Source organism: Ochotona princeps, chromosome 25, assembly GCF_030435755.1.
Source record: "Ochotona princeps isolate mOchPri1 chromosome 25, mOchPri1.hap1, whole genome shotgun sequence".
Classification (NCBI taxonomy): Eukaryota; Metazoa; Chordata; class Mammalia; order Lagomorpha; family Ochotonidae; genus Ochotona; species Ochotona princeps.
The window spans coordinates 20,393,517-20,406,227 of NC_080856.1; the positions used below are offsets into that span (position 1 = coordinate 20,393,517).

The following is a 12,711-nucleotide window of genomic DNA, read 5'->3' on the forward strand; positions in this document are numbered from 1 at the left end:
CACTTGCCAGTTGGCTGCAATGGCCGGAGCTGAGCTGATCTGAAATCAGAAGTCAGGAGCTTCTTTCAAGTCTCCCATGTGAGTGCAGGGGCCCAAGCGTGTGGGCAGTAGCAGGGAGCTGGATCAGAAATGGAGCAGTCAGGATTTGAACCTGTGCCTATATGAGATGTCAGCACTACAGGTGATGGTTTTGCCCTCTATCCCACAGTACTGATTCCTAGTTCTTTCTCTTTTTAATGTTGGTCATGAGCCACTGAAAGACTCAAGATTCAATAATCACTAGCATTTTTTGCTTCCTAAAAGTTAACTCGTTAGTAGTCTGAGGGGAAAAGAAAAGTAGTTTAAAGGAAATCAGACTTAGAGCTGTGACTCTAGGGATTTTTTCTCAAGTAAATGCAATGGAGGTACCACTTTTTTTTTTCTTTAAGATTTATTTGTTTTTATTGGAAAGGCAGATACACAGAGAGCAGGAGAGACAGAGAGGAAGATCTTCTGTCCGATGATTCACTCCCCAAGTGACCGCAACAGCCGGTGCGCGCCAATCCGAAGTCAGGAGTCAGGAGCTTCTTCTGGATCTCCCAAATGGGTGCAGGGTCCCAAAGCTTTGGGCCATCCCCGACTAATTCCCCAGGCCACAGGCAGGGAGCTGGATAGGAAGCAGGGCAGCCAGGATTAGAACTAGCAGCCCTATAGGATCCTGGTGCATTCAAGGCGAGGACTTTAACCAGTCCGCTATTGTGCTGGGCCCAAGGTGCCACTTTTTAAAATTGGTTCTTAAAAAGAAAAACCAAAAAACCAGTATGTTATAACATGAGAGGTTACATGGGAGCTATGACATGCTGGAAAGCCGTGACTGGTCTGTGGCTCTCACCTTGAGTTCTCTTCATAGCTTGCTGGGTGGAATGGCAAATGGACTTTTAGCCTATTTAAATTATTTTCTTTTTCTTTTTGACTTAAATTATGATATAACTTCAAAACCTGACTCCTCTAGAGCTATTAGGTTTATGGACAGAAATGGCCAGCATGAAGGAATTGTCATCTGCGGTTAAAACATAATAAGAAATCCAAAATTCAGAGTTTATTTCCTCTCTTTTGACTTTGCTAATGCACAGAGAGCCTACATACCTCCTTTATCCTAAACCGTGAAAACTCAGCATCATTACTTTTCTTTTTCAGGATTTAGGTAGAAGCCAGAAATGTGTAAAGAAGGAAGGTTCATCAGAAATTAGTCAGAAGGTACAAAGTAGGAATTTCATGGACAGCAGTGGCTCAAGCTTTCAGAATGGAAAATATATGCAGAATTCAAGCGTGGTTTCAGGGGCATGCCAGATAAACACTGGCAGTCTAAGCCCAGAAAGGCCCGTTGGTGAAACTTCTTTTTCAGTGCCCCTGCACCCCACCAAGAGACCTGCATCAAACCCACCACCCATCAGCAACCAGGCAACTAAAGGTAACTTACACATTTGTAAATTAAATCTGTTTTTGACTGTGTGTGACAGGAGTAGTGGCAGTTTAGCTAGTATATGAATTCATGGCATTCATTATCCAGTGCGTTTAGACAACATGGTGATGGTGGAACCCAGGAGGAATACCTAGGTCACTCTGAGGACTCAAAGAAGGTACAACCTGAAAAAGATGGTAAGGGTTAGCCAGGCAGGCTGGGAAAGTAAAAGAATAGACAGGAGAGACCATCACCCAGGGTGCGAAGGGTGGACATAGGCGTGGGATGGTAAAGAAATCATGGAGAAGTTTGTTTGCTGGATCGTGTTTTTGCTGAAGCATCGTTTGATGCAGGACATGAAAGCTCATGCTGAAGAGCTAAGCAGAGATCAAACTGCTGGAGGTTGCTATAGGTCTTGGAAAGGAGTTTGGCCCTAACCCTGGTGTGATAAGGTAGAAGGGTTTTTAGTTCTCGCCCTTTCAGAATAGTTACAAAGAATGCTTGCCATGGAGCTCTGATTCAGTCTTCTGGTGCTGTCAAATGTGCTCTTCATTGCTGTTCACACTGTTGATGATATTTTATAGGTAAGCGTCCAAAAAAAGGAATGGCAACAGCCAAACAACGTCTTGGGAAGATCCTCAAGTTGAACAGAAATGGCCACGCACGTTTCTTTGTGTGATGGAGCTGCTGTGGTAGCCGTCCTTTCCTTCGGAGACCAGTCTTGGGGTGCAGGAGCCTGGAGCTCCCGCTGTGCCCCTGCCTGGAGCAGTTTGTGTGTACAGTAAGAATATTGCCCGAAGGACAGAATGAACCTGATGCTGCATTTTCACTGTGCCACACCCACTCAGCAATAACCTTTTGGACCTGGTGGGGGAGAGGAAGAAAGAGGGTTAAACCTTAAAAGGAGACCTTGAACTGAAAAGGGTCTCTTGTCAGGGCTTGAATTTCATTTTGTTGTTGATAGTGTCTTGATTTATTCAGTAGTAGGGTAAAGAATTATCAATAATTTATTGAACAGATTTTTTTTTTTAAAAATTAACAGCTTTTAAATTCTTTCTTTTTTAAAGCTATTTATTTGGAAGATTTCTGGAGAAATATCTCACTAATTTAGATTTAAGAATGTGAAGGTTTTTAAATTATTTTTGATAGTGTGTGTGTTACATGTGGGGAAGAACCCCGGTAACAGTAACTAGTCGGGACTCTTCAATTTGATATTCAGGTTAAAGTCTTAAACAGGGATTTGATGCATTAATTATTTTAAATTAAGATGTATATGAAAATCATTTTATTTTATATATTTCATGTGTTTTTTATAAGCTATTAGCTTCGCTTTTGCTAACATCCAAGGTGCATACTGTTATCCAGGTTGATTACCTTATATCCCACCCCCTCCACACTCCCCATTGTTTTGTGATGACCCAACAACACTCTTCTCTTTGCAGGGAAACATTTTCATAGCAAATATGTAAGAACTCCATAAAATTCATTTCTCATTTTATTTGAAATTGTGGTTTTCTTGTAAGTATAAAGAAAATAGGCTTCTTGCATTTTCATTTCTGCTGATGATATCTAGGTCCCAAAGAGAACAGCTTTAATATCTGTTTCCTACTTATGGGAAAAGTATTATAAGTTTGGTTTAATTTGTCATGTTTATAGTTTTTCCAAATACATTTGTAACTATATAGGGCCTTCTTCGTATTGCTGGTGTCAGGTGACCATACTGACACCCACTGCAGGGGTTCTCTCATGGCGCTTCGATTCTCTATACCTAATTTGTTGGAAAATATGATTTGACTTATGATGTTCAAATCTGCATAATAAGCATTAATATAATAGAATCATACTATATTAAGTTGTATAGAAGCAAGCATGTTGAAGTAGATCTTCTCTGTGTGTGCTTATTTCTTAATCTTCTAAAGAATTATCTAAGAGATGGATTTGGAGTAAAAGGGGTGCTTTTTTGTAGTTTCTTCCATCTCTCCTGACCTGACCAGTACAGTTTAGAGTTAAATAGCTGATTGAATGTTAAGGTAATCACTTATCTACTATGTGTTCAATTTTTACTGAATGCCAGTTTTCAGTTGCCTGTAATTCCCCTTTCCTCTGCCCTGCCATAAAGATAAATGATTTCTAGGAGTACGCTGGAAATATTCACAAGTCTCACAACAGAGCATTTTACAAATTCATACAGAGAAAATATAGGCAAATAGGCTAAATTTATTTTTATGGAGAAGAAATAGGGCCATAGTGTGAATTCTTTTTTTTTTTTTAACTCAGTACAGTAATAGGATTTTCCCTTCTGTATTAAAATATCACTTGAATTGCTAAGAAAAATATCTATACCATCTTCTTTCACAATTGTATTTAAATTTGTATTTTCAAAAAAGCATTATTTTTTACAGTTTCCATTCCAATATTTCATGGGGTATATATTAAATAGCTTAGTGAATTAAGCCTTTTTTGGTCCAGAGACACTGGTCCAAAGTCTGAATCTTAACTGGGTATTGGGAAGAATTTCTATGGACTCCTCAGTATCTGTATGGCCTACTTAAACCTTGTCTATACTATGCCAAAACTAGTGTGAAGATGGGCACAGGCAGCCATTGACTGGTCATCTTACCTCAAGATGCACAATCTGGTTTTGACTGCTTCCCCCACCTTTCTGCACAATCTGTTACTGTGATGTCTTGGTTTCTGTAGACTCCATTATAGTACTATTGTACATGTGCTGCTTTTTCACTTTAAGAAATAATAACTATAATTTTCTTTCCTATTTCCATCATGATGTGGATTTTTTCATTAAAAATTTCTCATAGCTTCAAGAATTTTTAATTACTATTTCAGCCATAAAAGCAAGTTTGCTTTTTATGAATTAATATATGATTAGTATCCCCTCTGTTTCCCTAGGCCAAAAAAATACTAATTTGAATAGCTAATATGTGGGATTTTTTTTTTTAACTGAAGGTATGTGCATTCATTTTTGCCAGCTTTTGTCCATTAACTGGCTAAGTTCCAAAACTTTGATCAAGGCAATATAATAACCACTATTACAGTAGCATGTATCTCTTTCTGAATTGGTGAGCTTTCAGCCACTCTCTTACAAAGTCTGACTGATCCATCCCTTATCTCTTGGACATGGCTGAACTGTAAGCTAGTTGTTGCCAGTATTTGAACTCCACAAAAACTGACAAACTTCTAACTTTCCCCTGTCACATTTATAAACAACACTATCTTACAGATACCACAACTTAGGCAAGACTACATTGGTGAGAGCATTTAGTTATTGTAAGTGAATACAAGTATATAAAATTGAGAATTAGGATTTAACATATAAAATTTTAATAATAGTAGTAGTAAATAGTAATTTTTCTGTGTTAATTCAAATAGTTGACTCCTAACCTGTAATTCTCAATGTCACATAATATAGTAAGCTCTCCAGTATTGATGAATGATATAAACAATTCAAGTCTGGCAGTTTAATAGTAGCTCAGTACCCTAGGAATATATTGAACTTTATGAAATTCACTTTTGAAGTATATAAAATTGAAGATTCTGACTGAACTCATCAACTCACAGAAGAAGCAAGCCCATCTTTATCAGTAAATATTTGACTTGAATACTATTCTGTTTGTTAATCCTAATTATTACCTTTTCTATGTACTCTACTGTATCTGCTCATCTGAAACCAGCAAGGTATCTACCCAACATCTACCTTGTGCCCATGCACCCTTTAGAACTGTAGGGGATGTAAAGTTACCGCATAGTCTCTGCCTTTAAAGGCATCTTTTCTAAGACGTTAGCATTATTTTCACCTTTAAGGAAACTGTAGAAGAGCTGGCCCATTCATAAAAAACAGCATGCCTTGTAGTTTCAGTTGAGATATACCACATAAAAATGGAAGTAAAGGAACAACGAATTCTTATTTAAAATTTAAGAAACATCTCAAAACTTAGTAATTTAATGTTGTGTTAATGTAAAAGTGTGGTATAGCATGGAAGATTTGGGTCTCTGTCATGTTCTACCACTCCTTTGACGCTTAGTTCTCTTTGTAAATTTGGCTTAAAAAATGTTTACTATAATTAGTTAAGAAAAGCATACAGAAAAGCATTCTTTTTTAATCTATTAGCATTTCATACTTACAGAAAATTTGTCATTACTTAAGTTATAATTGATTATAATTGCACCTTTATATATGTATTTTTAGGTGAAAACTGCTATTAGTCATGAAGTCTGTTGCATATCAAATATATGCCCAGGGCAAGCTACTTAAAAAATCTGAACAATCTCTAACAAGGTGCTGAATTACAATCAGATGCCATACTTGAAGTGAAAGAAAAAGAAGTGAGACCACATATGGATAAAAGAGTAAGAAGGTTTATCCTCAGACACATTAAGATGATTTAAAGTAATTGAAAGATAGACTTAGGTTTTTCACAAAAAATTTGGGATAGTATTGCTCCATAAAAGGGAAATAAGTCACAGAATTAAAATGATCGAGTGGCACAGCTGTGGAACTGGGGGAAGCTCAAGGTAGTTAGGAAAGAGGGAACCAAAAGTGGCTGTCAGTTGGGTAAGAGCAGCTTGCTGGGTAAGGAGGAAAACCCCAGCAGTACTAGAGGAAAGAAGGGCGTTCCATTGCACATCTTCAGCTGAAAAGATTGTGCTGTTTGAAAAGATGCTGATTGTGGTGAGAAGAGCACTCTGCCAAGAGTTAGAGTAGTTGCATGACTAGTACAGCAGAAGGCACTTTCAGTTCCCACATTGAGTGGGCCTTGAATAAATATATTAAGTAAATGAAAGAAGTCTTCAATTCATTACCCCCACCCCTTATATGTTAAACTAATTGCTTCTTACTTAAAGGGAGCCTAAACATTTTGATATTCTAGATACCTATCTAAAGCAGCCTTGTGAAAATCCACTGTCAGATATTCAGCCTAGGGAACAATGTTATAGTAAATCTAGAAGGCCAGTGAATCCCTGGTAGAAGAGGTGTCTGGGAACACCTTCCTTCCTCAGCCGCTACTGGGCAGCCTGTCCTTGCTCTGTGGTCAGTGATGCTAACGTGCTTCCTGGAAGTCCAATGGAATGAAAGGAGGATGAGTCCTATACTCACTATGTTGCTGTAGACCATGCTGTAATATTTTTTTAAAAGATTTGTTCATTTTATTACAGCCAGATAAACACAGAGGAGGAGAGACAGAGAGGAAGATCTTCCATCCGGTGATTCACTCCCCAAGTGAGCGCAGTGGGCCGATGCTGCGCCTATCCGAAGCTGGGAACCTGGAACCTCTTCCAGGTCTCCCACGCAGGTGTGGTGTCCTAATGCATTGGGCCGTCCTCAGCTGCTTTCCCAGGCCACAAGCAGGGAGCTGGATGGGAAGTGGAGCTGCCGGGATTAGAACCGGCACCCATATGGGATCCCGGGGCTTTCAAGGCGAGGACTTTAGCTGCTAGGCCACGCCGCCGGGCCCACCATGCTGTAATATTAATCCTGTAGCCTTACTTAAAAACTCTTCCTTTATTTTTAACTTGCTTTTCAGTAAATGTCATGCCATAATGCAAATATTTGACATCCCATAAGCATTTTAAAATGTAATATAAAAAAGCAAATGCCTGTTTTTCAAAACAACTACCTTATTGTGATTGACTCATTTTATTCTGCTATAACATTTTTCCCTCCTTAGTAGAGAGGAGTAAATAATAATTCTCTGTTAAAATATCCTTAGCTTCTCCCTCTGACCCTTGGTGCCCCTTCTGGTATCCTAAGGCTTTGTCTTAACCTGTTCAACATGACTTTTTTGTTGAAATCTTTTTGAAACAATTCAGTGATTTCTTCCAACAAGTTTATCTGCTCTGCACTATTTCACTAATAAACCTGGCTACCACGTAGCCCTTGACCTCCAAGTAGTTTACCTATGCAAGACCTATGACATTCTGAATTCATTTTTATTTCTCAAGCAGTCATGAATGGAACTTAGTCATAAAGACGAAACTTATCTTCATTCAGTTTTCTTTTGGCCATTTCCTTTGCAAAATGTCAGCTATTTTCTCCCAAAAATTTTCACCAGAACAATAATTGTAAGTGCTAGAAAATATATTTTGCAGAAATGAAACAGCCCAGATGTACTCTTGTATTTCCTTGATGGATTTTGGTTGGTAAAAAAAAAAAAATTACCAGCATTAAATGAAATATAGAGTGACGAGTTGATTCCTTGCCTAGAATCATTTCTTCCCTCTGAGAATCATAAGAAACCTTTTATTTTTACAATGCATACATGTAACTTCCACATTATTGTCAGGGACCTGAGGTGTAACTTGCCAAGTGAACCCCAAGGTTATCTTATCTTGCAAAAGAAACCTAAACCAAACTAAGGGCCTTACAGTTTATGGTTAGACTGAATCAAAAGCTTGTAACCTCAAGTTTTCCAAAAACAGCTTCTGACTACAGAAGCAAGTCATGCAGTTGTTAGGTGTGGAATAGCACTGAGCGGGAGACGCACGAGCATCCATGCAGACTGCGTTTCCTTATGGAAAAGACTTTTCTACTTTTAATATAAATGAAGCCATAACAGTCTCATGCTGTGGAAAGAGGGTGAAACAGTTCATTTTCAGAGGTTATATAATATGAATTTTCACATTTACTGTGAAATGTCTAACTTTACCAGTGCTTCAGCAAGTTTCCTTTTGGGAGGGTGTTGGAGGGTGGTTGATAGGGTGGGGTAGTATTGGTTTTAGGGGTTTTAAATCTGTGAAATTTAAAAGGGGGACAGTTGTTGGCTATGGTATTTACTAGTTTTGTAGTAATGTTTTGCTAGCCTGACTGACTTTCCTTACTGATTTTTATGCCCACGGTCCAGGGTGACTGTTAGCCTTCTTGTGTGGGGCGTCTGCTGAGTAGTGTCTCGTCTGTTTGTAGAGGCAGCCAGTGTGTGTGCACCTGCGTGTCCTTTGAATACAGAAGCACACTGTGTGATGATGGAATCGGGGTGTGGCTAGGAAGAGGGATGCTGAAGCTTTAAGAGCATTTTTTTTTCCCGACTCATAACAGTATTTCCCATCTTTTGCCTGCAGGCAGGGAAAGTGTACAGTATTTATTTTGTTTCTGTTTTACTCTAAATTTGTAAGTCTTTAAGTAGCTTACATTGATTATTATAGGGGAGAACAAGTGACTTGTTTCAAGTTGTATTTGGTATTCTTACTTTCCAATTTCTGTACTTTAAGATATTGAAATTAAAATTGTATTACTTCTGTTTTGATTTTTTTTTAGCGCTCGGTGTATTTCTTTGCTAATTTTGTTTGAAAGTATAAATGTTGAAAGTTGTATAAAATGTGTCTTTGAAAGAAAAAAAATCTGAATTCTATATCTAATTCTGACTTGCTGTTCCCTTTTTCTGGTTACTGAATCATGGGAGAATTATTTGGGAATATGAGATACCCTGTTAAGCTTCTGCTACTTAATGTTTTTCAAGATTGGGTGTTATTTTATTTAGATATGTTGCCAGGGAAGAGCAATTGTTGAAAGAATCTAAAAGGGTGGTTGGCAAATTGAGATTGGGAAGTAGAATGGGTATAGGTGCCTTTTGGCAAACAGACTTCCTCCTTGAACCCCTCCCAACCCAAGCATTCCACAAATGTGTCCTTACCTCCTGCTGTGTTCCAGCCAGTTCCAGGCTAGTGCTACCGGAGTGAGCAAAGCCAAGTCCTAAGAGTGTATGTGAGACAAAAAAGGCAGGAAGAGTTTCAGCACAAGGTCATGGAGAAAGGTCACTTTGGGTCACAGGGTCTGATAGGTCAGGGATGCCAGTGAAGATGTATGTGCTTGTCTTGGAGGGGGAAAGAGCGAAATCACGGACTGAGAAGGAAAGATCACTGTGGCAGCACTTAAATGGCAGCAGGGAAGCAGCCAGGGTCCACTGTGCTGGGGACGCTAAATGTGAGTTCATGGAAACTAGGCCAGCAGAAGGATCAGAGAGCAGGCAGAGGGATCCCTAGGCACTCACGGACACCTCTGGCCAGCTGCTACAGAGGCTGTCACTCTCACTAAAACAGTTTGCACTCCCTCCTTCTTTTGACTGACTTGCTATTGGACAGCTTTCTGAAGCCTGAATCTGCACAAATGACCTTTTATAAAATTCATACATTATTTCGAGTCTGTGAGATGTTTATTTTTCTTAAGGCTGATCTGCTCACCATGAAATAATCATCAGAGCCTGTTCTGCTTCAACTTCCGGCCTGGTTTTTGTATTTCTACCAATCAGGAAGATTGTGGGAGACTGATGCTAGATGCTTCCTCTTAGAGTAGGAAGACTCAGGTCCTGTGCTATGGAACAGAAGCTTTCATGAGCTTTACTTGGTTTCATCTGGGTTCTTGCTATATACAAGGAATAGTTTTATTTCTCCAGCACAACAACCCATTGAGGTAGGTACTATGTTTTTCATTTTGCAGATGACACCAAGGCCCAGGGAGGAGGGATTCCATGTCTGAATGCATACCACTGCTAGGAAGTTAACAAATTTTAATCTCTAATCAAACACTAAGGATATTCTTTGTCTTCTGGATTTTCTGTTTTTAATTGTTAAGGAAGAACCATATGGCCCTTTAGAATGGTTTGTGTTCTTGCAACTTCTTTGTAAGTAGCACCCATTTGGGACTGAAAATATCTTCTAGTTTTCTGTCACTCAACAGACTTTAGATTGTCCACTTGGCTGGGAAGTGAATGCTGAGGTGAGGTGTACCTTGTCTAACCTGGACCACAGCACCCACAAGCACATGCAAGATCTCGGGTCAGGGAGATGAGCCTTCGGGGGGGAGGGCTGTAGGGGCTCCCCTGCTGGGCCACTGCTTCTGCTGGTGAGCATGAGGGCTGGGCTAAGCAAGGCTACAACACCTTGCGGGCTACAAGTGAGCTGGATTAGGGGAAGAGCCAGGCTGGGCTAAGCAATTGTATCCACTGATACACCCATGAGCCAAAGTAAGTGTAGGCTGGCTGGGCTTTATTGCAGCATCAGCTGGCAAGTGCCAGAAATGGGGGCAAGTCCTATCAGGCTAGACTGCAGAACCACCTGGAAAGCACAAGATCTGGGGCTGGGAGTGGGCCAAGTAGAGAAACTGTGGGCACAGATGATGGGCTGCAGCTCCTACCAATAAGCATGAGGACTGGGGTGGGGGGTGGGCATGGCTGGACAGGCAATAGCACCTGTCAGAATACGTGTGGGCTGGATAGTGGGGTCTAGCTGGCTGAGCTAGGCTATAGCACCCATCCATGTGTACAAGACTCAAATGTGAGGTGAGATTAATTAGACCAGCTTCCTGCAGATACTGACATGTGCAGGAACCAGGGCTTGGGGCGGGTCTGGTGGGGGTTATTGGGAGTCAGACTAACTAGGCTGCAGTTTCTGCTGCTGTGCGTGAGAGCCAAGTGTGTAGTGGGCAGGGTTAGGCTGGGCCACAGCACCTGCTGGTTTGCATATGAGATCGGGCTGGGGACAGATTCTGATAGGGTGACTGCAGCCACCAGTGTGTGTGTGTGTGTAGCCTGGTGTGGGTGATGAGCTGAGCTGGACCCTGTACTGACTGGCACACACAGGACTCAGGTCTGGGGTCACTTTAGGTGACATTTCTTTCATGACTCATCCAATGGGACCACTGGACTCAAAACTCCAACCATGGGGAAAAACACATGATCTGTGGTCTGACTTTGGAATGCATGTATCTCAGAGCTGGGCCTCTTTGGTTGCTGAAGCCTGTGCAGTGGATGGCATGCCCACATGCACACGGGGGACATGACAGCTCACTGAGGCCTGCATAGGACATCTAGTACCATGGCAGAGGATGGAGGGCGGAACAAATTGGACAACTCTCCTGGCCAAGCTTCCACAGCAAGTATCTGTGTGAATGGAGACTCTAGGGTGGACTATGTCAGCCAACAGACTTTGGAAGGTTTTCAGTAACATCTCAGAACTATTGAAGTCACTTGAGCAGTACCCTTGGAACATGCTCCACATCAGGAATCCCAGATGACATTAGGTGGTCGTCTCACATCCCTGGGTACTGATGAGCTTAGACCACTTCTCTCCTCACTTCTCCCAGGTACAGGAAGAAAAAAATTGGAAGCAATTGTCTCATCCATTTTTCCCTATATCTTCACTTCCTCCACCCTAATTTGTGGTCCACATGGGCATGCATCCTCAATTATATAAACACCATCAAAAATAAAATAAACTTGGGCCCGGTGCAACATCCTAGTGGCTAAATCCTGACCTTACAACCACCAGAATCCCATGTGGGTGCCAGTTCATATTCTAGTTGCTCTATTTCCCTTCTAGCTCCCCTGCTTGTGGCCTGGGAAGGCAGTGGAAGATGGCCCAAAGCCTTGGGACCCTATACTCACAGAAGAGGTTCCTGGCTCCTGGCTTTGGATCAGCTCAGCTCTGGCTGTTGCAGCACTTGGGGAGTGAACCAGCAGACGGAAGTTCTTCCTCTCTGTATATCTGCCTTTCCTGTAAAAAAAAACTTAAAAAGAATAAATTTATATAAAAAATAAAATGTGCTCAGAAACACCAACATGTCCAATAAACACCGTAGTAATTACTGTTACTATTTTTCTACCCAAGACTTTCAATATTTTCTTATTTATATCACAATCACCATGAACATGGGGAGAAAGTTATCATTACTTTTTTTCTTTTATTTTTAAAGACTGTGCCCTGGCCTGGAGATCAGGCCTAGGTAGTGGTCCCTTTATTATTACCTTTTTAAGAATTAATTCTTTTCATTGGAAGGGCTTGGAATCTCAGCCTTGGATCTAGCATTTGCACCAAGTCCTGACATTTGCCAGTGAGTGCTGTGGCCCAGACCCAGTCTTGGCTTTCACCAGCAGATGTTACAGCCTGGCTTAGCCCAGCCCACCCCCAGTACCAGCTATTGCTGGCAGGTGCAGCAGCCTGGCCCAGCTTTCATATACTGCTCAGCAGCAGGAGCTGTGGTTATGCAGGGTAGTTCCCAAAGTTTACCTAGGAAGTTGGTTCCCAGCTCTGGATCTTGTGTGTGATGGCAAGTGCTGCAGAACAGCCTGACATGGCCAGTCCCCAATCCTGGAATTCAGTGGCAGGTACTGTGGCCTACCCCAACTGTCCCACACACATTCTGGCTTTTGGTTGGTGAGTGCTACAGCATAGTCCAGCCTGGCCTAACCCCAGACCTGCCTTTCATATGAATCAGCAGATGATGCTTAACCCATTCCATCCCACATCCGTCTGGCTCTCGTGGG

General features: G+C 41.2%; 1 protein-coding gene across 1 annotated transcript in view; it reads left to right on the forward strand.

Annotated features, from left to right (window-relative positions):
- KDM7A (lysine demethylase 7A) overlaps positions 1–5,010 on the forward strand; it is a 75,854-nt gene extending 70,844 nt beyond the window's left edge. Inside the window, exons 19-20 of the mRNA XM_058654987.1 lie at positions 1,177–1,450; positions 2,026–5,010. Coding sequence (XP_058510970.1) covers positions 1,177–1,450; positions 2,026–2,120 — 369 coding nt within the window. The 3' untranslated portion in view covers positions 2,121–5,010. The remainder of the gene's footprint in view (positions 1–1,176; positions 1,451–2,025) is intronic.
- Positions 5,011–12,711: the final 7,701 nt, after the last annotated feature.